Raw genomic sequence first — 23337 nt, forward strand, 5'->3', positions numbered from 1 at the left:
CCGTTTGTTAGTTCATTTCATGTATTTTTATTTATTTTGTGCGGGCATTTGTGAGCAAAAGAGAGCAGGAGCAAGAGAGCGCATCCAAATTCTAAGCGATAAACAGCTGTTGACAGTGTTGGCAAAGCGCCAAATATATTCAAATAATTGCGCATCAGCAAATTAGCGAAATCTTACAAATATTTCTTTATTTATTTATCGTCAAATTAAATGTGTTTTCTTATTTAACTAGCTTTAATGAACTTATTTAATAATTTCCGCTTTATGAGCTTTATCAACAAATAAACAACATTCTCTAAACATCGTATTTCCTTTTTCTAAAAAATTTAACCTCGTGCCCTGTTGACCGCGCGCTAAAAATATGTTAATCCACACAAAACATATAAAAAAAATTTGTTTAACTTAATCGTATTGAAAATGGCATAAGATTCATTTAACTGACCTTGACGGGCGTTCAAAACCCGCCAGAACCCCATAACGAAATTAGCGTTATTTGCCGATCGAAGCCATTTGTCAAAGATTCAACACTGGCGCCAATCACCGAACTTTAACCTATTTCACTTCCTCACACGCGCATGAATACACACACGCACAAACAAATCTATGTATATGTGTATATCTATATAGATAAATATAAAAATACCAAGTCACATTTATGGTATAGCTCTAAGAATTCTTGTTTGTGAAGCATGGAGTTCGAAAACTTCCGGCTAAGACTCCATAGAACGTGTTTTAAGCCATGTGCGACCAGACTTGGATCGCGGCTCAGACTCTGACGTTTATTCTTTGGAAATTTTTTTGCTGTTTATTTTTAATTGGCGACTTCAGATAGAACAACGTAGCACGTAGACGCTTTATGATGCCCGTATGGATTGTTCATAATTATAAGCTAACTAATTGTTGGCAAACTTTTTTTTAAAGATTTCTTATCGCCTTTTTTGTCTCTTTCAAGGTCAAAATCAAGATGGTCTTTTATCGTATTCAAAGTTTTTTTTTTCCTCACTTGTGTTAATTGCAATATGTGAATTGTTAATTTTTAATTGAAGGAACTGAAATAAATCAATTTGAATGAATTAAAAAATAATAATAAAGATAGTTTTGAAATTAATTAGGAAGCATATGTCAGAGATATTTTATAGTATATATACAATGATGTTTTATAAATATAAAAATAAATAAAAATATAGATAAATATTTAAATACAAATTTTAATAAAAAATTGGAACGCATAATTTTTTATAACAAAAAATAAATATTTCTGATTATATTGAATCATTTTCTATATTTTTATTCATTTTGTTGAAGTATAAATTTATGTAAAACTTTGATATTGTTCAAGTCAAATAATAAAAAATGTCTATTAGTTTAATATCGCAATATTAATCAATATATCATTCTTTGTTCACCTTATCCACAATTTGTGTATTCCAAAGTTTTATGTTGTCAAATACAATTTATCATGCTTTTATTAAGTTGACAAAGCAAACTAAAAATGTCAACACTATTTTAGGTAGTATCTTTGTTTAGATCGTAGTGTTAGTAGATGAATATTTTCCGGTACCAGATTATCATGAGCTTCCGCTGAAATTGACCCACTTCACGGCATGCTAACTCTTAAAGTGTGATGCAAGCGACATTGAATCTTAATTATGGCTTTTCTTTAAGGCCTTATCGATTTGAGGCCCTGCACACCCATCAAAATCTGAAAAAATGAAACAAAACAAATTTTAGCTTCAACATCGTTGAGGCTATCGAGCTGCTAATAAGAAACTCAGCTATAGGGCGCCGTCTGAATAGGCCCTACACAGATTTTCTTCCATATATAATTATGCAAATTATAGATAATCGTATTAATTTAGATATAGATGTGAATGCGGTAGCCACGTGCAAAGTTAAATATGTAAACTACATACAAGTATTTGATGAGCTTATATTGCGTTAAATTATCGGAATTATGTAACATAATTTGTTCACGTTTTTATTGGGTTTGTTTACCAAATGTACATTAAATCATATTTCTTTTTAACACATAAAAAAATAAAATAATAATAAATAATATTTTATTTGAATTATAACTATTTTAGTCCAGTCTGCTATGCTTTAAATATAAATATTTTTATGTTTATGGAAACAAAGAATTTTTTTTTTTAATTTTGGCAATTTGTAAATTGATAAAGTAATTTTATTCCTTTTTTTTTTTTTTTTTTTAAATGGCTGTACTTGATGCAATATTCCAAATATGTAATGTCAAAGTAGACATTTGGAGAATATTGATGAATTAATTAATAGGCCGAAAGAATTAGGCGTAAGCTCTATTTACAGTGCACTTAAAAAACCTTAACAAAGCCTAAGACATCAGCATATTAAATGTGCTTTTAATTAAATTAGTAACCAAATCATAAGTAATAAGGCCAAATGCGCAAATGGAGGCTGCGAGATATTAACAAGAAAAAAAAGAGAGAAAAAATAAACAGTATTTCATATAGAGACAACGGTAAGCTAAGCTATAAACAATATGATAATGCCCACATATCTCACAGGTAACTAACAAAAAATAAATAAAAATAACTCTAAAGTTGAACGGAAGGTCGATCGCTGGAGTCGTTGTTTTGATGAGTGCTAAGTGACCGCAGCCTCTAAAACCGAAAGCTCAGCTGAAAGTTATAAATGCGCCAAGTCTAATGTTTTTAAACTTTGTGGTTATTATTGTTTTTTTTTTTTCGCGCACTCTTGACAAATGTATCGTAATAATAATAAGTTGACTTATATAAGCATTAGTCGAACACCTATCTGGAACTGGTTCGGCTTTATAGTAGCAGGAAAATCCAGTTCTCGAATCGTAAATTATTTCAACTAGAACTACCTTTCATTCTTAAATTACATTATTTTGTATATGTCTGGGACTAGCAGATGTTGTCGTTCATTTTGTTCTTGCTCTTTCTTGTGTTTAGATTGGTTTTTAGCACAGTGCGTGGGTGTCAGTAGCTTCGTGAGCATCTGCTATTGATTTGCTCATTCCAGATGATTGATGTCAGCCTAAATGAAATAAGTGATATTTTTAGATGATTCAATGGCAGTTAGAACATCGATATCAAGTAGTCAAGTAAATAATACAAAGATTATCGACGCACTACAATATATATTAAGCAGCTTTAATTATAAAATAAATATGAATTGTCATAGTCAGTCAAAATATACAATGAAATTTAAGCAACGTTGTGGAATTTTTTTTTTTTATGCATTTTTTAAGAAGACATAAATTAGTTTGCCTAAAAAGTTATATGAGGATTTGATTTTTTAACCCATTTTTTATTTGGTTAATTGCATTGGACTTGTATTTTTCTAAGATACTTGATTTATAAGCATTTCAAAGTCCATCTGTATCTAATAGTATTTGGATTTAAAAAAATTTATGGTAATGAAACTTGGTGTATTATATTAGATATTTGTATTTGTATTTCTTATTTTATTCTACGCAATAGATTGGACCGGTTGAAGCTGAGTGAACGGATTTTGATAAGCAAAGCAGCATCAACTGTAGGTTTAGTTAACTTTTTGTTTCGAATCGTTTCTCTGGTATGTTTTTAATCAATAATTATTGTGCATCCGAAATAACTAGTTAACTATAAATATAGTCAGACTTATTTAAATAAATATAAATTATTAATATAAGTATTAAAAATATAGAAGACCAAGATAAGATAGGCTGCCTTTTTCTTAGGGCTAAATAAAAATGCTAAATTTAAAAGGGAACCCCATCATCACATCAGATTAAAATCTGCTCAGCTTTGTTTATTTATTCTAATTAATACAGTAACATGATTTATCAATTTTTTATTTGAAGGAAAATCCAGTAGAAATATAATGACAATAGTTGTCAACTACGTTTATTCATTAAACAAATAAAAAATAAAAAGATTAATAAAATTACATTTTCAGCTTAAAATCCGGTTCTGTTTTATATAAGAGAGCTGTAAACAATAAGTTTTTACATATTTTTCATTCTATTATTTTTCTACTATTAAAATGATATACCAGACATTTCTCTCATTAAATTACATTTTCAGCTCAAATACTTCGATGTGTTGGCAAATAAAAGACTCTCAGCGAAAAGGCGCGCACATTTGTGCTCAAAATAAATGACACTCGTCACCCACTTGAACAACGTCAAGAGTAATAAATTCTATTACCTGTCCAATGCAACCACTCGTTGCCATCAAAGAGCAAGAAGCAGAGAGCAGAGGCCGGTGCAATCAACTGTTCAAGCAAACGTAAACAATCACCAGTGCGCAGGAGTCACAAAAAAATTCTCCTATGCTCTCACTCACTCACTCTCCCTCTCTCTCTCTATCTCTCTCTCTCTCTCTGCCTCTCTCTGTCTCACTATCTCCCGGTCAGGGAAAGCTTTCGTTTTTCATGGCAAAGGAAAAGCTTCAATTGAGCATTCAGTCAATTGCGGCCAATTTAAGTGAGCGTTACGCTGTTTTTCTTGCGAGTGCGGAACATAGCGAAATAGTTGGCAACGTATTTGGCCCATAGTGCTGGCTGCTTGTAACGCGTCACGTCGACGTGGCTAATTAAAGGCAATGCCAGGCGGCCAGTGATACAAAGCGCTCGTAAAGTCTCAATCACACAAAAACGTTCAATAACAATAGTTAAGCAAAGATTATAATGCACTGTGCGAAATTGTTGTGCATTTAGCATTAAATGACAAAAACAACTCGAGTCCAAGCACTGAGCTTCGGGCTGGCAGTTAGCCAACTAACGTAACCCATAGCCAAAAAGCAGCTACAACACAAAGGCAAGCCAGCAGCAGGAGCAGCGTTCAGCTATGTCGAGCGCCAGGTAAAGGCAACCAACCAACCAACCATCCAACGACCCAGCTGAGCAACCACCCACCCAACCCGCCACGCACCACTCGGCATAATTTAAATCATATGCCATATTAAGAGCTCTATGCATTATACATTTGAATTTTCATGGTCAAGCCTTTTGGGCCAGCATACATACATATATATTATGCTTGATATATTTGTCGTGTAATCAATAAATTGATTTTTGATTGCTTTCGCTGGAGCTTTCCACCATTTACCCGCCTAAGCCATTGTCTATTTGGCATTTGTTTTTTGCTCTATTTTATTTAGTTTCGGTTTATTTTTGCAAGTTTTTTGTTTTTGTATATTTTCTTCTCCATGTTGGTGTCGGCGTCGCACTGACTGGCGCTGTTTATGCCCCGCTCTGCTATGGTTACATTGTTGTTGTTATTTTTGTTATTTTTTCTGTTGTTTTTCACTTCTATTTGACTTTTGTGTGCGCTACACATTTAGAAGCCAGCCTATGCTGCGTATGTGTAATATTGTGTTATAGAAGCATTGTTGAGAATTTTTCTTAACACATTTCTATTAAATAACTAAGTGTAATAAATAAAGTGTAGACTTGAATTTATTATACATTTTCGCATAGACTTGGAAAATTAACCCAATTATTTAAATTATAATCATGTCCAGTCATATATGTATTACATATAAAATGGCATACGTAATGAAAGCGAGTTTGTTAATGCTACAGCAGGATAATCTATTTTAAAATAACATTACAATTTGAATAAATATATATTATTTTTAGCATAGATTGCGAATATAATGAATTTGTATTATATACATAAACCCAACCGATTCGCAAGACTGCACAAAATAGAAAATTGAATCTTAGCTAAGTTTCGTCGCAATTATTTGAAAAAAATTTGATTTTTCTTTAAAAGACTTTTACGAACAGACGAAGGTTATTCAATGAGATCAACAGAGTTTTCATGCGGATATCCAAAAAAAAAAAAAAAAAAGGAAACCTTTAACATAAATTAATATATATTTCTATGTTGGTCTAAATATTAAAATATAGCTTAAATTTTTTGTAATACAATAAGATTCACTATTTTGTTAATTTACTTTTTATTTAATAATTATTATTATCATTTCTAATAAATTTTAAATATATAATATTTTGCATATATAAAAATAATATTAAATATTTTAACATGTATAAAAAAAATTAATTGAATGCTAAATACATATATTTTATTTTTATATATACATATATTTTATTTTTAAATCAATATTTTAAATTAATTGTAATTTAATTTAATTAATTAATTTTTAAAATGAATCTTAGAAAATTTTTAAAATACGTCATATGATTTTTCATATAAAAAAATTTAGCTCCACTCTCAATTAATCTAAATTAGTATTTAATATTTTTGTATTTATGTAAAATTTTTCATTTGCAATTACGTTATCCCATATATCATCTTAAATGTATTATGCAAATTATTAGCATGTAGGCAACCCAATTCCTTTAAGCCTAAACCTTGTTCAGTGAGTTGTTTATGTCGTTGGCTAGTCACGCACTTTGCCAAAACTAAAGAACTAACCAATGCATAGCAACAACTCCCAGACAAACGGATAAACAGAAAGGCAGTGAGACAGAGGAGATGCTGATATTTATGCGATCCATAGAGAAGGAAAGTGTTTTATTTGCAAATGTTTTGCCTGGCTGAGGCTATAAATAAAGCGAAAGAGTAGTCAAAAAAATTAAATGAAAAGCAGCGAAAGTAATTGCATCAAGTGAGTGGAATGAGCTCAGGCAATTACTTATTCAGTTTGTAAGCCAATTTGGCAAATTTACTTAGAACTAGCCGCAAGCTAGCCAGACAATTTCCCCATAATTAAGGATAATAATGGCTCTGAAATATGCATTAACTGTGCATGCGATTACAATAAACAGCAAATTGGCCAAAAGAGGGAGAAAAGAGCTTCAATTACGAAACAGGATACTCTGCCAAAGGACAAAGGAATGTTAAATGAGTCATGCAACAGCTGGAGAGCAAACACAATCCGATCCCCACGATGATGGGCGTCAATAGCTGTCCATTCGGTGCGGCCTTTGCGCGTGGGCGTGATATCTTCCCACGTGTCCTGGCCGGACATCTCATTAAATCTTAAATGCCATTTGCCGTCGGATTTAATTAATTTTACGATTTTCTCTTCTCTGTTTGCAGTCTGCTTGATGCGCTCTGCTCCGGCAGCGGCGCTCGCCTGGCGCTGGGCACATCCATAGTTGCCTACCTGATAGCCTACAATGAGGCAGCCGCACCGGCTCTCGTCTTTGCCACGCTGCTGGCCATCGTCTACGGCGCCATGGCAGGTGAGTAGGCAGTCAAAAGTTAAGTTATAGATATATACAGTGAAATTCGGCTATACCGACTCCGCTTATAGCGGCCATATAGCAGATAAACTTATATGAGCAAACCTATACGGGTAAAACGACGGACCCTTGAGCGTATTCTACTGTATATATAGCATTTATATTTATATATATTTTATTATTATTATTATTATTATTTTCTGTCTCACCTTACAGCCCGCTGCAAGTCGAGCTTGCGCAGCCTGCAGATGCCTTATGTGCGCGCCACAAACAAGTTTGACTTTGGCTGCCTTTTCTTGGCCCTCTGGATGGACGCACTGACGGCCATGTGCGCCTGTGCAGTGCTCGCGCGGACTTTGAGCGCCTGTCTGGACGCCATGACGGGCGGCTTGGCACGCATACTGATACTGGGTGTGTGTTGGTGTACCTAATATTTGTGCCTGCACTGTGACCCTGTAAACTAACAAATTTCGTTGCCTGCTTTCAGGCCGCAATTCGCCTGCAAACGAACCCTGGCCGGATGTACTTGGCGTAGCCGTTGTTTTTCTGGTAACTGGCATGTTCATGCTGGGCCTCGAGGTATGCAGCCTGCAACACGCCCTCCTTTTTTTTTTTTTTTTACTAACTCTTACCCCCCTTTCTCGCTGCAGCACTCAAAGGCATTCAGTTTTATTATGACTCTCGGCATGTTTGGTCTGAATGCAATTCTCAGCGCTGTGGGCTGGTGGCGTGGCGACTTTTTGGCCTGGTCGGAGAACTACTTTCAGCCAAATGGCATTAGCAGTGTAAGTGGATCATTTTCCTCACTCCCCACTCCACTCTCGCTCCCTCTCTCTCTCTCTCTGTCTGTCTCGTTCCCCTCCCTTTGATAGTCTGGCAATGGGCGTTTTATTGGGTCAGTGCACTTTTAGCCATTTCCTTAGCTGTTCTTATTTTTATTTTATTTTTATTTTATCGATTTTTGGTCGCGTTGCCGCCGCCGGCTTTCGTGACTGGCGACAATTGAAGGCGCAGGATGTGAGCTTTTGATTATGACACGTCAAACAAAGTTTTTTGTTTTGTTTTGTTTAGCATAGGATCTTCTGCGAGTGGGTTTTGATGGTGTAGTAGAATTCTCTGTTATATAAGTGTTATTATAATTGTTTGCATGGAAGCTAGTAGGCTTTAACTCATGGGTGTTCTCGAATATAGTGGAGCTGAAAATTCTCAGAAATAAATTGGTAATAAATGAAAGCTGAAACTCTCCCTCTCGGTATATCTCCTTTCACTATCCCTATATTTTTATATCTCTCCTTCGAATTTTTTCCTATATACCAATCATTTTATTTATATTTCTCTCGCTCTATATCTCATTCTCTCGCTAAATATATTTCCCTTTGTCACTCTGTCTCCATCTCTGCCTCTTTCATCTCATTCTCTAACTCTATCTAATTAAATCCCCTTTATCTCTCCTTCTCTCTCCCTCTCTCTCTCTCTATCGCTCTCTCTTTACCTTATCTATCTCTCTCTCCCTCGTAACTCTCTCATTGACTCCATTCTTGCAGTTCCTCTTGACAACCGCTTTACTGAGCTACGCATTTCCCAGCGTTCTGCCTCAGCAGCACCGCGGCTCACGCACCACAGCGATCTTGGTCTTTGCTCTGGTCTGCATCTCGTTGCTGCTTACCGCCATTTGCTTATCCACAGTGGTGCATTTCAAGTAAGTCAAACATCTCTATCCATCTATATGAATACTCTCACTCTCAGAACTCGCCTTTCTCAACAGGTTGCGCGATGATTATGTGGCCGTGCCGCTCTTCAATATTCTCGATGAGAGCGGCTTCCATAAGCTGGTGCCAGCGTCGGCTTGCATGCTGCTGCTGACCAGCTCGGCGGCCTTTATGGAAATCTTTCCCGAGCTGTACGGTATTGTGGTGCGTCTGGCCACGTCCGAGTGGCGCATTCTCAGCAAACAAATCAGCTACGAGAGCTCTGACAGCGGCAATCCCGTCCTGGCCGTCTTCATAGCGGGCAGCCTGTGCGCCATGCTGGCCTTCGCCTGCCCCCTGCAGCATCTCAGCTACTGCCTGGCGGCCAGCCATTTGACGGCCGGCTTTCTGCGTGCCTTCTACTTGCTGTACACGCCGTATCGACCCAAGTTCATGCAGCCCAGCAGCAGTGAGTCTTCCCTCTCCTACAGCCGCCTCTCCACGGCGCCCATTGCCAAGAGCAGCAGCAGCTGCAGCAGCGCTGCCACCGGCAGCTCAAATCGCGTGAGGCGCAGCCTCTGGAATCTTGGGTTGCACAAGCAGCGCGCCATGAAAAAGCCAAAGAACAAGCAACGAGCTAAGCCCGAAGTCGAAAAGGAATGGCTGCTCCTGGGCGAGCCCACGTCACCTTGTCCACAGCGCGAGGGCAGAGATGTGGAGTCCACGATTCTCTCCGACAGCGAGCCACCGGTGAGTATAGAGTTGTAGAGATGTAGAGAAGACTGAGAAGAAAATATGACTTAGCTTTTACTCTCATTTATTAACATATCAGTTGCCAGTACTTAATTTTATTGTTTGTTTTAATATTAAATATTTATAAACTCTCTTGAATCTCTGCATATATATTTTATTTTATTATCTATTTAATTAGTATTGAATTAGCCTAAACTCTTAAAATATTGTAAAATACCATTCACAAAATTATGTAGTTATAACAAAGAGTGAAATAAATTGAAATTGAAATTGAAAAAATCTATTTAATTTTCATAATATTTTTTAATAATTATAGTATTATATTTCACATTGAAAGATGTAAAAGTCGTCTACATTCTTTATATATGTTTTAAGTTTCGAAGAAATTTTCGAGCAAAAAAAAAAAAAAGTAATAATAATAAAATAAAAAGAATTCATTTTAATATTATATTATTACAAATAATTTATATTATTAGTATTATTATTTTTTTTTATATTCTGTATGATATTAAAAAAAAAATAATAATATTAATTTTTAAAAATTTCAATATTTGTAAATATAACAGTAATATGTAATTACTTTTTCATTTAGATATACAAAGGCATATTGATTTGGAAATAATATATTTAAAGAAAGAAAAACAGTGAAATTAAAATTATTTACAATTTAAAGTTATTATTTTTGCTTTACATATAATTTTTACTTTCTTGCAGCCATCTGACTTTGAGTATCCTGATAAGTTTGACAAAAGTGACTCGGACACCTCAACGGACATTGATGCCATCGTTGATGAGTATCGACAAAAGATAAAGGTATGTCAAGTCACCACTCACTATAGTCGTAAGCCTAACCCACCTGTACGATTTTGCAGGTAACCACAGCGGGTCCCCTGGAGCGTAGCGTGCGTGTGCCCACAGTGAGCTCCTGGCGCGTGACCATCTTTTCGATAGTTGTCATCGGCCTGGGCATTGCCCTGTGCGTGGCTGGACTGGTGCTGCACTGGGCACCAGCCGCATTCACTGGAGCCATCGGTGTTCTGATTGTGGCCATGATGATGGGCATAATACCACAGTACACGGGCAGCGTCATCAATGTGAGTCCCGTGCTCTGCGCCCTCTGCCTGCTGCTGAGCGTCGTCTTCTTCTCGGCCTGTGCGGAGCACGCCTGGCCCGGCGTGCTCGTCTGGCTGCTGAGCGGACTGACGCTGCTGCTGCGCTGCGACAAGTACTGCTGCAACTGCTTCGATCAGCCAACCATTCTGAATGCCCAGTTGATACCCAGTGTCTCTGGCAAGGCATCGACATCGGCGGCAGCGGGCACAGCCACCAGCATTCGAATGCCTCGGCCGCCCAAGGGCGTGATTAGTCTGCCACAGCGTGTCAGCGGCATCAGATGACAGTCGGAGTCCTCCGAAGAGGAGGGCGAGGATCTGTTCCACGAGGACTTCAATGTGCGCGACTACGACGAAGATGATGCCAACGAGGATTGCTGGACCGATTAGCTGGCAAACCCAGAAAACAAAGACGCCTTTTAAACTTTGCTAGGCTTTTACCAATTCAAATGCGGATTACCAGAGACGAGTCCAGCTTGAAGCTAGTATTATACAGCCATAAAAATAAATATATAAATATATACATACATATAAACGAGTATATACACATTATTATATATTTATGTATGCCATCTCCCTAGCTAGATTCTATATACCTAAACAAATATATATTTTGTGTCTCTAGTTCCAGTTCAAACTGTTAGGTCTTTTAAATAAATAATGCATGTCGAGTCATTTGTTCCATTTTCTTTTTTTTTTTTTTTTTTTTTTTTTTTGTACGCGATCGCATTACAATCGTTATCAGGATAAGCCTTATAAAACAGAGAGATTCTCCCGCTCCATGAGATAGTCAACCAGCTCTGCTATGGGCTGCATTATCGTTTCCTCATAGCCCGGCTGCATTTGCATGACTCTCAAGTACATTTCGCTGCGATCACAATTCAGGTAGAAGTCAAACTTCTCCGGCTCCTCTGAGCGCAGCTTATTGCTAATCGAAGCCAGCATCTTGGTCTGAGGCTCGGTGAGCGCCTTCATAGTCAAGCCTGCTAAGCGTGTTCGCTCGCACTCCTCCAGAAAGTTTGACCTACTAATCAGATCAGACGGCAGACCGAGGCGCATAAATTCAGCTTGAAGAGCATCGTAATAATACTCCAGTGCTTGATCATACATGTTGCGTCTCTCCTGGGCCGAGGGCAGCAATATATAGAGCAGAAAGAGCACGTCCAAGCTGGGCGAGCAATACTGCGTCAATTGGAAGTCCACGATGCAACAAGAGCTCGGCAAGCTGGCCGTCGGGCTGTCAAACCCGAAGAGGATATTACGATCCCAGGTATCGCGATGGCATAGCACATTTCTTATGCTCTTCGAGGGCTTTACAAGATGTTCCGTTTCGCTCAGGAGGTGATAAAGTTTTTCTCTTATGAAAGTTTGAGCGCTCTCCGTTTGGTATTTGGCATGTCGAGCGGCCAAGAAAACGATACCCTATAAAAATAATATTTGAATTGAAGAATTAATAAGGTTACATACATATATATACAATATAATAGAAATCTACTCACCTTTAATCCAGTGATAAACCACTCGTTCTCCGTGTTCATTAGCAGCTCCTTGAATACATTTTTGTAACGTTCGCCAATATTAAATTGTTCTGCCTCCTCCCAGGCGATGCTCGCTGCGTGTAGAGCAGCCAAATGTCCCAAAACCAATTTATAATGCTCCTGGCAGTAGCTCTCATTGGCTTTGAGATGTCGATAACGCTGCGTAAGATCTTCCAGCACCATTACATCATCTCTGCTGTAATAGCATTGTGGAAATAGCTTGCGACTGGCTAAAATAATAATAAATATTTTTATTAAATTTTTTTTTTTTTTTATCATTTATATATAGTTTATAATATGTTATCCGAATTTTTTTATAATTTAATTTTACTTATATATAATTTATAATGAGCTAATTGTACTGTTACCATCGTTATTATAATTATATACATACAGTTATGCACTCAAATTAGATCATTGTTATTAAATTATTTTAAATGATTTGAATTTAATAAAATTAAACTCATTGTTATTGAATAATAATAATAAGTTACCCGCCCTATAAATAATTTATGATCTTAAAAGTAATTGACATTGTTATTCTGCTTAGTTTTAGTAATAAATATACTCATTAAGAAAAAAATTCATTTATATTTAGTGCAAAGTTACCTTATAACCCACCATATCTCTGTATATTCGGCAATATTCGTTTATATATTGATGTTTCCTTGCGAAAGACGCCTTTGCGTTCGCATTCGGCGCGCTGTGGTGGATTCTTGTATGGCAAACTCTTAACAAAGTATTGTAAATGGTGTTTGCACTTAGTTTTCGTGTGCTCCAATTCCAAGTGCAGCTTGTAGTATTCGCCCATATAGCCCATCAGTTCAGTGGAGCCCGCCTCAAGTTGTCGCTTCAGTAAAATCAAATTCTCGTCATCGTCTTTCAGCTGAAGTGTGCGTAAGGCGATGCGAAGACATTCCGCAGAGCTGAGCAGCTCCATTGAGGCTGCCTGTTGAAAGTGAACTAAACCCACAACAATTTTGCTTTGCTTAACACGAAATCGAAATAAAACATTGTTAGAGATGAGTTCAAAAGCTATCTGTGTATTTTAGTTATCACATAAAACAATTTTTTTTTATAATACTTCATATTAAATAATCTTAGCTGATAAGCTGCGTTACTATGCGAGCATTGTGTACACGTAGCAGATAAGACTGAACCATTTCAGTTGGAGGTATAGTAGGTTAGTTCCAATAAGTCTTCGATGCAAGCATTCATATAGCTACGAAAATCCTCATGTTGACTCATCAAGCTCACTAGGGCTGCGGTGCGATCTATATTGCAGAATCGATGGAACTCCATGGGCTGCTCGTCCTTCAGCTGCTTCAGATAGTTGTCGGGCAGGCGCAGTATGGTGGCAGCTATGCAATTGTAGGTGGCACCAAAGAGAGCAAAGTCCTTCAAGGATCGCGCAAAGGCTGCATGGTCCAGGTGCTCACGCCCGGCATCGATGCCCATGGCGGTCAGTTCATCAATCAAGTGCGAGTAATAACAGGTCGTTAGATTATCCATTATTTGCTTACGGTGCAGTGGCTCCAAGTTCAGATAGCAGGCCATCAGCAGATCCACAGCTGGTGGTGCATAGCGACAGAGCTGAAAGTCCACCAGGACACAGCCTAACTTCTTCGACTCTTCCTGAGGATAGAACACATTGCCGCCCCAGACATCGCGATGCAGAAAGACATTGCGATGCACAGGCGATGGATTCACCATATAGTAGACACGATCCAGGCAGCGCGGCAGCTCATTGGCCACATACTCCTGGGCAGCCGCATTATTGACAACTAGCGGATGCGCTGCGGCCATACCCAGCACGGCCTGCATTTGTATAGAGCGTGTTTAGTTCAGCTTACTTTATTACTTTTATTGGCAAACTCACCTTTATGCCTGTGGTCCACCACGCAATGTCGGGATCAATAGACTTCTCCAGCAGCCACTTCCTGAATGCTACGCCAATGGTCAGCCGATGGCGTTTCTCATAGGCCACGCTGCTCGCATGCAACGTAGCCAAAGCCTTGAGCATGGGCAACAACTGCTCCTCGCTGAGGAATCGTGTGCTCGAGGGCAATGATCTGTAGCCCAAATCTTCGATATTCTGCATGACAAACAAATCATCTCGGGTGAAATAGCATTTGGCACACCAAACATGAGCAGCTGTTTGCGATTGAAGATAAGAAAGAAATAAAAATAAAGAATAAACAAACTATTAAACAAAACAGATAAGAAAAAATTAAAAATAGAGAGAAAAAAAAAAACTTTTTAAAATTAGATTTATGGCTTGTAGATTAATAATAGCTGGGTTCTATGGAAACTACGTATAATTTTGAAAAGAAACTTACAGAATTTCTTCAAATCATTCAACAGCAATTCGTATAGTTTCGCCTCCTTTTGTATTATCGACTTCTTCTCCTCGTAGTAGCTCATGTTCGCAGTCTCGTAGACCACAGATTTGACAAACAGACGCATTGAGCGCTGCTCTGACTCACTAGCCAATTGATAGCTAAGAATCAGATGATAATATTCTCCTAGAAAGCCCACATGTTCGATGGCTGGCACAACTTTGAATTCATTAAGTTTGCCCTTTTGCTGTTGATCCTCGAGGGCAGCTTTCAATATCTTTTCACATTCCTCAAACGTAAACAATTCCAGGCGATTCACACGCGTTAGCACGGGATTATAGTTGTCTTCACTCATTGTTCAGTTGAAAATATTACATATAAAACTGGCCGTTCGCAGCCAGCAATCGGAGCGTTATGAGCCAGAGACCGGCAAAGTCATTATATATATTAACTACACTCTGATTTGAGGTATATTGAACTAGTTGCTTGCTTGGGTTGAAATGATTAGGTAAATTTGTGGCAAAGATGTTTAAATTCTATATAATATATTTTACTATTTAATAATTCTTGAGTGAAAGCTAAAAAATATTTATTAAAATAAATAACAAAAATTAAATTGACTACAATTAAAATTTACAAAATAAAAATAAAAATTCAAATTTTTAGAAATTATTATATTTTAATTTACCAATTTAACAAAGGGAAATCGATATTAATAAAAATCATATATGTATACATGTATATAGGAATTATTAAAATAGACTGCAATTAAAAAAAATTTATAATATTTTTCTATAGATATAAATAATAATAGAAAAAAAAAAAATACTTCTAACTACATGTAGTGCATGCACAATACACAGTATGTATTCTCATTTTCCATTATAATAAATTTTATAAATTGAAATTAATTTGCACAAAGGCCAATAATAATAATCATCATTTAGTGTATAAAAGCATCGGTGTGCTGTGCTGTTTATATGAGTTGTATTTCAGTTTACTATTTACGATAAGTTATCATGTTTTTCTATTGAATTAGTGTGAGAAGAGAGTGTAAAGTGTAAACAAAAGAGAAAGAGAAAAAGAGAGAGAGAGAGAGAGAGAGAAGCAGCTATAAAGTATTCATAGCAGTTTCAACGACTTCGATACAGCACTTTTCCATTTCGTCTCCGAATACTGCATTCTCTCTCATATGTTTCATTATCACAGCGCTGCGATCTATGTATTTGAATTCGTTCGTCACGAATGAAGGAGGCACCTTGATAATTGTGGCCGCCACAGCACTGTAGACCGTAGCAAAGAGACGAAACTCTTCGTAGGACTGCAGCAGCTCCTCTTTGGATATTATTTCATCTGATCGCAAGCCAAAGTGCTGCAAGCTCTGCTGCAGCCAATTGTAATACAAATCAAGGCTTTTCGATTCGAGACGCTGTCGCTCGGTGCTTGATAAATTTAAATACAGGCAGAAGCATAAATCGATAGCTGGTGGACTATAGCGACAGGTCTGATAGTCAACTAGTATAACTGCATCCTGCGGATCAGCTGGAAAGAGAACATTGCCTGCCCATAGATCACGGTGGCAGAGCACATTCCGATATTTCGTCGAGGGTGAAACCTGTTCATAAACTCGGTCCACCAACTTGGCCAACTGTTGATCAATCCAACTGTTCGCCTGATACTGCGGCAGACTCTTAATCACATCTAGAACAGCAGATATGCCAGTGGTAAACCAGGCTATATTGGATGCGACTGTAATCTCCTGCAATCGTTCGCTACACTCGCGTCCAATACTAAAGCTCTGGCGCTGCTCGTAAATCAAACTAGACGCATGAAATGCAGCCATGCTGCGTAGCAATTGCTGCAGTTGCGTCTCGCTCAACAGCTTCTCAGCGGCAGCTCGATAACCAGCTAGCTTGATGTTCTCCAGCACAATGAGATCCGGCCGAGTATAAAAACATTTGGCACTCCATTTGATTTTGGCTGTAAAGAGTCACAAATTAATTTCTATTCTAGATGTTGATTATTTGATGGCGAACAATATTTTTGCATATTTGTTAGCAGGGTATCATATAGCCACGCCTCTTTGCGAAAAATTGCCTCTTTTTCCATCTCATCGCTGAGCTGTGGCAGCGCTTTGACAAAAAGTTCTCGAGATTGAAGAATATTAGTGTCCGCCTGAAAGTAGGCAATGATTTTATTACGTTTAAAAATATAAAAAATATTTTTTCGCATAAATTAAAGCTAAAAAATAAATGGTTTTATAGAATTTTTTATGATCTTAATTTACAAATAAATTTTATATTTTATGTACATTTTTTTAGCATATAAATGTTTTGAAAATATTTAATCAAAGAGAAACTTATTTCGCCTAGTATATTTCTCTCTTATATATATATATAGTCATAAATAATCTTATGCTAAACATGCCAAGTTCAATGAAAAGTCACTGTGACAATAATCACAGCAATTGTTTCAATCGATCAACTCACTCACAGTGCAATAGCTCAGTGTCAGCGTATAATAATCTCCCAGATAGCCCACAGCTGATGTATCCCTTGCCAGTCGATAGTCCAATAGCTGCAACTCCTCTTCTGTTGCATTCACCATGTTCTTTAAGATCTGCTCACACTCGGCGTGCGTTAAGAGCATATTGCGTATACGTTGCATTACGTATACGCCCGCTCTTTTACTCTTTGAGGGCGAACAATGTGTGTTTTTTTAGCCACAGTTTTTTGTTCGGCCGTGTGCAAGCGCTGCGCAACGCTTTTCAACTGAGCAGCAATGAAAATTTATTTTCAACGCTGCTCGGAGAATATAATAGTTCGATTCGTTTTCGTTGTTTTTCGTGCCTTCAAATATACATACACATATGTAAATATTTTAAAGTATATATACATAGGTATATGCACCTATGGATACGCCTATTCTAGCACTTGTCAAGTGCACTGCTGATAAGGCACGCTTTATTATTGTTACATGTTTATTAAAAAAAAAGTTTGCTCTTTACGATATTGTAACATTGCTCTTATCTTTTAGCCATCAATTAAGTGACCCACTTATATTAATGTGATATAATTATAAAAATAGAAAATACATAAGTAAATATTTATATATATCTAATTTGCTTTTATTTCTTAATTAAGGTTTATATTTATTATTTAATTTAGCCGAATTTATTTTCTTCTTTAATGAATATATTATAGATATATAACAAAATTATTAAAAATATATATATAAGTGTTGTTACATTTATATTTATTATTAATTTTTTTTCTTTAAATGTAAATAAATTATTTTCAATATTTTCTTTTATCTTAATTATTATTATTATTATTATTTTTTTTTTTGTAATATTTATTATTATTTAAATCAATATTTGTTATTTTGTTTATTACAATCTTAATTTATTCTTATTATTTATTTATTTTATTATTTGTATTCGAATTATTTATTTTATTGTAGACTTAAAAATATATGAATTATTTATACATAATCATTTTAAAATAAGAAATGCTTTTAACAAAATTACAAGAATTAAATTATTTAATGAGAATTCAACAAGCTTTGTTAGCAGGTGTAAATTGAGAAGCAATGAGTTTCACTGTTGCGCTCTGTGCTGGCTGAGTCTCAATTGGCGTCGCCTTTCATTCGAGTAGCTCATGTAGGGTCGTATGGTCATATAGTATATGATTTCCACAAAGCTCAACAAGCTGGCGCCCACAAAGAGACCCGTTGTGCCACCAATAGACACTGCAATGCACACATACATACATATAGCAACGATTTAGACGACTTCCATCAGCTCTTCCACTTACCCACCAGATCCAGTTTGCCTCTCACCAAGTTGCGCTTGTAGCGCTCTGTGGGCAGCTCAATGAGCGCCACCTCGATTTTGGACACAGGATTCTGATGGCCATAGATATTATCCTTGCTGTCAAACACGGTGGTGATGTCCACTTCGGTGCAGGAAGGCAGACAATCACAGACGAGTCCCTTGCGTCCGCGGCGTCGCGACCATTTGGCTATGATGACCGACAGATCCTCGTAGTTGCGGTTCAAGCACTCCAGTCCATCCATATTACACAGCTCATGATCCGGCGAATTGGGCGTCAGGTGGCTGGAGCAATTGCACAACTCCATTTGCCGATCCTTGCGGCACTGCACAGTGCAGGCACTGTAGCTATAATACCGATGCACATCCAGTATATTCTCATCCGGAAAGCGACAATTGCGCTGATGCACACTCGTCTGGCGAATCTCCTCATCGTTCTCAATGTCGCGCTTGGACACATAGCGACTGATTGAAAGAGATTTGAGTGAATCGAAAGAGACTGTGAAAATTGTTGTACTCACACAAAAGATATGTAGGGACCCACAATGAAAAAATCTGTTTTTGGTGTCACCAATGTGGGCACCTCTTCGGTTCCCAATATAAATACCTGTGTAAAAGAAATCTTGGTTTTAGCTTGAATTTATACAATTTTTAATTAATTCATTTCAATTAAATTGCAAGAATAATAAAAAAAATACAATTATTATTATAATTTATTAATAAATAAATAAAACCTGTTCCAAAAAGAATTATTTAATTAATATTGAAGAGAATTTTTTAAATTAAAAGAACAATGTTTATAGAGAAAAACCAAATATACATAGTGATTTTGTAATAACTAATCGTAAATATGAAATAAATAAATAAAATAAATAAAAAACGGTTGATGATAAAATAAAAAACTTACCGTTGCCTCCGTATGTAATTCCATTTTTAAAGAGCCCGGACCCGTAAAGCGATTGGAGAACATATTTAGCTTGGGACCTTTGTACTTTGTACTGGTATAGGAAAGAGAAAATGTATATTGAGTTCAAATATGGCCACTTTTCATTATCATTTCTAGAGAGAATCACAGCTTACTCCGCCTGCATGGAGTTGATGGCATAGCAAATGCCCAGCTCCGTTTCCATGCGCTGAAAGTAGTTGCAGCACTCGAAAGGTTTGTCGTTCCACATACAGCTGTGTATGGAGTCCACACAGCTGCTGCGCACCAACTGAGCATAGTAGGAGAAATTGGAATAGAAGCACGCAGCTGTGGAATCCTCACCGCTGCACTCGTGCACCGTGTGATACGATTCGCCGCGAAAGAACGCAATCTCACTGAGCACCTCCTCCAAGGTGAAGTCATGATCGACGCCCCATAGCCTAGAGAGCGGAGTGGACATTGACTCCTAAGCCTAAACACATATAGACAAGTTACTTACTGCTCGGCTACTTCCTGTATGCGATCCATGTTCTTTGACTCACACACAATTATGGCTGGGAAATTGGTATCCCAATCGCGATAGGAGCTCTCCACCACAAAGCTAATGGCATTGTTCTCAAAGGCAGCTGACATGGAAAGTGACATGAAGGTGAGCTATACTAACTATATCTAATCATATCCATGCTCACCCAGCGATGCCTTGATAAGTCGCCAGGAGGCATACCACGAGAGCATCAGGCAAGCGCCCCAAAATATGCGCTCCAGCCAGCTGGCATCTTTGTCCACTATGAAACGGGCTCCATGCAATGTCGAATTCTTCAAATATTCCTCAACGCTCTGTCGCAAACGCATTGCGTGGCTGTTGCCCGGAGCTCTGTTTGACTACTGACGGCTATTTGCTTATGGTCAAATCAATATAAATATATATTTCGTAATTACATTCATTTCATCTCGATAAAGCTCTATTGCAGCTGCTGAAGTTCACAGCATTTGCAGGCACGCACTTCACAGACCTCCCCCAATTAGACAACATTTATTTTGAGATTAACTTATTTATATAGCTTTCTGGTCCTTAACTCTATCATCTTTCGTATTAGTCTCTGTGTACATTGAGTCAACAGTGGCCAACACTTATCAAACATCCATGTGATAAGCACGCGCCGGTGGGGCTGGACAGGCGCCTCCATAACCCATTTGGTAATGTTTAGCCAGACGCTTCTAGCTCAACTGTTAAATTAAAAAAATTATATTCTCAGTTGGCATAAGCTGATGGAAAAATTTTAATCATATTTGTAGTTTTGTTACATTTTACATTTTACAGTTACAGTTACAGTTACATTTTATTTTATTATATTCATTTACGAAATTATATCATATATTTATTATATATATTTATTTTATAATATACAAAAAAAAAATGAATGAACTCTTAAATAAATTTTTAATTTAAATTAAATTTTATTTTTTACATTCAAATTATTTCATTATAAATTATTTAATAATTTAATTAAAATTTAATTTAAATTTGATAACATAAATTAAATTCAATTAACTTTATATTTTATAAAAAATTTTACTAACATAATATAATAATATTTTTTTTTTTTATTTTTTTATTTAATGAATGAATAATTTAATAAACATTTATTTAATATTTTTTAAAGTAAAAATATTCTTAATTATAAACATTTTAACTAAGTATAAATTCATATGTACGCAGGGCATTTAATTTTCTGTGTGGGAAAAGTAAAATTTTGCAGTTGTAAAATTTAAGCGTTGCACAAACTTCGCCATTAAATCTTGATTTAAGTTAAAAAAATGTCTAGCATTTAGTGCGTCAATAGATAACAATTACTTTTTTATAATGAATGAAAGACCAGCCATTGTCGCGTGCACTGTGAACTAACCTTAGTTAATTATATTTTGGAATGAAGTGTGTTACATGAGAAAAGAAAAAAATTGTGTATATATAACATACAATATTTTATATTAAAAGTTATCTATGTTAATTGTAAATCTCTTTTATTATATTCATCAATTCAGGCCTTGGGTTTACTAACATAAATGGGGAAGAATAGCAAAGTGGACGATAAACAACTAGTTGATAGCAAGATCAACCGAGAATTTCCTATTCAAATTGTATATGGTATGATTTGTTTATTAAAAATAGTAAATTAATTGAAATAATCAATTTTCAAATTAAATATATACAATAAATACTTATAATACTATATGTATAATTTATGCAAAAATGATCAGATATATTAAAGATATATTATTGTGAAATACATCTTTGAAGAGTGTTCAAGCGTTGCTCGGGTTAGGCTACGAGATGGCAACATCCGATTGTAATCTTTTCTATCGCATTACGCTGTTGCGCTGCTGCTTATCAGAAATGTGTTTTATAGCGGCTTATAGCGGCAGGTATCCATCTGGATTTGACGGTATAAAGTAAAAGGCGCACCCGAAGCGGTGACAACAGTTGGAATCAAGATGGCAACGGCACTAGAGCTCAGCAGCACCGACATACAGGGCCTGTGCCAGAATTATCTGCATCAACATGAAATCCGCGACAGATTCGAGATTGTCAGCTACAAGCTGCAGCCCACGTCTGATGCGCCGGCTGGATTTCTGGGCAGCCACTTCTACCTGGAGGTGGTGCTGCGATTGTCCGAAACTGTGGAGCAGAAACTGCGATTCTTTTGCAAGGTGGCACCGGAGGGAAATGCCACACGCATGGAGTATCTCGAGGCATTCGGCGTATTCCAGAAGGAGATCGTCGTCTATAAGAAAGTGTTGCCCGAGGTGCAGGCCGCATGCACGGAGATAGCACCCAAGTGCTACTATGCGGACAAGAATCTTCTGGTCTTTGAGAATCTGATCGATCAGGGCTATCGCATGGGAACCGGTCGTGATGGCCTGTTTAGCTATGAGCAGCTGCACTGCTGCCTCAAGACCCTGGCCGCCATGCACGCTGGCTCCATCATAAGAGACCAGAAGCATGGCCCCAGGCAGCCTTTGATGGAGAACGCGTATCCATCGAATTTGCCGCCGGAGCATTTGCGCATTGTCAACTTCAATCAGTCGTGTGAGGTGCTTAAGGAGTTCATCAAGACAATGCCCAAATATCAGAGTCAACTGGACTTCATTCTGGCCAACTTTAAGCAGCGCATGTCGCGAATCTTTGAGCTGGCCAAGCCCTCCAAGACGCGCCTCAACACTCTGCTGCACGGCGATCTCTGGGCGAACAACATACTCTTCCAGTATGGCAAATATGGCGAAACGCCGCTCCAATGCCGCCTGGTGGACTTCCAGCTGGCCAGGTACGCGCCGCCCGCCATGGATCTACTAACGGTCCTCACCATCCCGACGACGAGCCAGTTTCGTGCTGCCTATCTCAACGAGCTGCTAGCCGAGTATTATCGCTTTATGACTGAGTTTTTAAAGCGCGCCGGCCTAAACATCGACGACTTCATGACTGTGGCCGAGTTCGAGGAGTCTGTGGAAGAGTATCGCATCATCGGTCTCATCGAGAGCTGTCTCTTCTGCCATTTGGTTATACTGCCGCCAGCCAGCACTCAGGAGTTGACGGGTTCCGCTGACGGTTTTAGCGATTTCTTTGATCGCAAACGCATCGATATCTGCATGAAGGCCTTCAACTCCGATCAGCTGTATAGAGATCGCCTAATGGACATGTTGGAGGATTTTGTCGATCATTATGTTCTACAATCTTAGTAAATTAGTTTAAGCTGTTAATTAATATCAGAAATATATAATATGCTATAACTATAGAAAGTTCAATGTTTTCAATGCTGATATATTAATATCTGATATATTATATCTGAATAACTAAGAAACAATTAACTACGTTGTATCCCTAATATACTATTACTCTCTCTGACAAACCTATTCTTTGCTCTCTATCGATATACCCTTTATTTACTGAGTGA

General features: G+C 37.2%; 6 protein-coding genes across 6 annotated transcripts; 2 read left to right on the top strand and 4 right to left on the bottom strand.

The window, feature by feature from the left end:
- Positions 1–2952: 2952 nt before the first annotated feature.
- tadr (torn and diminished rhabdomeres) lies at positions 2953–11428 on the top strand. The gene is made up of 9 exons (XM_089463783.1): positions 2953–3103; positions 7055–7200; positions 7417–7611; positions 7688–7779; positions 7851–7985; positions 8745–8899; positions 8966–9638; positions 10356–10454; positions 10514–11428. The coding sequence occupies exons 1-9, from the start codon at positions 3063–3065 to the stop codon at positions 11036–11038; spliced, it is 2061 nt and encodes a 686-aa protein (XP_089319909.1). The 5' UTR covers positions 2953–3062; the 3' UTR covers positions 11039–11428.
- Positions 10899–13265, bottom strand: LOC108612085 (uncharacterized). Its single transcript, XM_018004982.2, has 3 exons — positions 12913–13265; positions 12253–12521; positions 10899–12175 (listed from the first exon to the last, which is right to left on the bottom strand). Exons 1-3 carry the CDS (start codon positions 13229–13231, stop codon positions 11507–11509), a joined length of 1257 nt encoding a protein of 418 aa, XP_017860471.2. The 5' UTR covers positions 13232–13265; the 3' UTR covers positions 10899–11506.
- Positions 13266–13314: 49 nt separating this feature from the next.
- On the bottom strand, positions 13315–15175 carry LOC108611195 (uncharacterized). The gene is made up of 3 exons (XM_018003702.2): positions 14631–15175; positions 14171–14445; positions 13315–14109 (listed from the first exon to the last, which is right to left on the bottom strand). Exons 1-3 carry the CDS (start codon positions 14983–14985, stop codon positions 13456–13458), a joined length of 1284 nt encoding a protein of 427 aa, XP_017859191.1. The 5' UTR covers positions 14986–15175; the 3' UTR covers positions 13315–13455.
- Positions 15176–15572: 397 nt separating this feature from the next.
- LOC108611197 (uncharacterized) lies at positions 15573–17414 on the bottom strand. The gene is made up of 3 exons (XM_018003704.2): positions 17124–17414; positions 16667–16805; positions 15573–16610 (listed from the first exon to the last, which is right to left on the bottom strand). Exons 1-3 carry the CDS (start codon positions 17295–17297, stop codon positions 15742–15744), a joined length of 1182 nt encoding a protein of 393 aa, XP_017859193.1. The 5' UTR covers positions 17298–17414; the 3' UTR covers positions 15573–15741.
- A 600-nt stretch (positions 17415–18014) lies between these two features.
- On the bottom strand, positions 18015–20359 carry ppk13 (pickpocket 13). Its single transcript, XM_018003707.2, has 7 exons — positions 20077–20359; positions 19887–20013; positions 19543–19827; positions 19370–19460; positions 18984–19069; positions 18446–18927; positions 18015–18380 (listed from the first exon to the last, which is right to left on the bottom strand). Exons 1-7 carry the CDS (start codon positions 20237–20239, stop codon positions 18229–18231), a joined length of 1386 nt encoding a protein of 461 aa, XP_017859196.1. The 5' UTR covers positions 20240–20359; the 3' UTR covers positions 18015–18228.
- Positions 20360–21831: 1472 nt separating this feature from the next.
- Positions 21832–23182, top strand: LOC108611196 (uncharacterized). The gene has a single exon (XM_018003703.2). The coding sequence runs from the start codon at positions 21881–21883 to the stop codon at positions 23120–23122; it is 1242 nt and encodes a 413-aa protein (XP_017859192.1). The 5' UTR covers positions 21832–21880; the 3' UTR covers positions 23123–23182.
- The last annotated feature ends 155 nt before the right edge of the window (positions 23183–23337 follow it).

Source organism: Drosophila arizonae, chromosome 3 (genome assembly GCF_054131065.1).
Source record: "Drosophila arizonae isolate 15081-1271.41 chromosome 3, UAZ_ARI_1.0, whole genome shotgun sequence".
In the NCBI taxonomy this organism is placed as follows: Eukaryota; Metazoa; Arthropoda; class Insecta; order Diptera; family Drosophilidae; genus Drosophila; species Drosophila arizonae.

Coding starts and splice junctions, on each gene's coding strand:
- LOC108612085 (XM_018004982.2), bottom strand. CDS start 13,231: ATGGAGCTGCTCAGCTCTGCGGAATGTCTTCGCATCGCCTTACGCACA. Junction 12,522..12,912: donor GCCGAATATACAGAGATATG/GTGGGTTATAAG, acceptor TTATTATTTTAG/CCAGTCGCAAGCTATTTCCA. Junction 12,176..12,252: donor GGTTTATCACTGGATTAAAG/GTGAGTAGATTT, acceptor TTATTTTTATAG/GGTATCGTTTTCTTGGCCGC.
- LOC108611195 (XM_018003702.2), bottom strand. CDS start 14,985: ATGAGTGAAGACAACTATAATCCCGTGCTAACGCGTGTGAATCGCCTG. Junction 14,446..14,630: donor GAATGATTTGAAGAAATTCT/GTAAGTTTCTTT, acceptor AATCGCAAACAG/CTGCTCATGTTTGGTGTGCC. Junction 14,110..14,170: donor GGTGGACCACAGGCATAAAG/GTGAGTTTGCCA, acceptor ATACAAATGCAG/GCCGTGCTGGGTATGGCCGC.
- tadr (XM_089463783.1), top strand. CDS start 3,063: ATGATTCAATGGCAGTTAGAACATCGATATCAAGTAGTCAA. Junction 7,612..7,687: donor GGCACGCATACTGATACTGG/GTGTGTGTTGGT, acceptor GCCTGCTTTCAG/GCCGCAATTCGCCTGCAAAC. Junction 7,780..7,850: donor TGTTCATGCTGGGCCTCGAG/GTATGCAGCCTG, acceptor TTCTCGCTGCAG/CACTCAAAGGCATTCAGTTT.
- LOC108611196 (XM_018003703.2), top strand. CDS start 21,881: ATGGCAACGGCACTAGAGCTCAGCAGCACCGACATACAGGGCCTGTGC.
- ppk13 (XM_018003707.2), bottom strand. CDS start 20,239: ATGCGTTTGCGACAGAGCGTTGAGGAATATTTGAAGAATTCGACATTG. Junction 20,014..20,076: donor ACTTATCAAGGCATCGCTGG/GTGAGCATGGAT, acceptor TTTCCATGTCAG/CTGCCTTTGAGAACAATGCC. Junction 18,381..18,445: donor AGGCAAACTGGATCTGGTGG/GTAAGTGGAAGA, acceptor TGTGCATTGCAG/TGTCTATTGGTGGCACAACG.
- LOC108611197 (XM_018003704.2), bottom strand. CDS start 17,297: ATGCAACGTATACGCAATATGCTCTTAACGCACGCCGAGTGTGAGCAG. Junction 16,806..17,123: donor TGACACTGAGCTATTGCACT/GTGAGTGAGTTG, acceptor GCCTACTTTCAG/GCGGACACTAATATTCTTCA. Junction 16,611..16,666: donor AACAAATATGCAAAAATATT/GTTCGCCATCAA, acceptor GACTCTTTACAG/CCAAAATCAAATGGAGTGCC.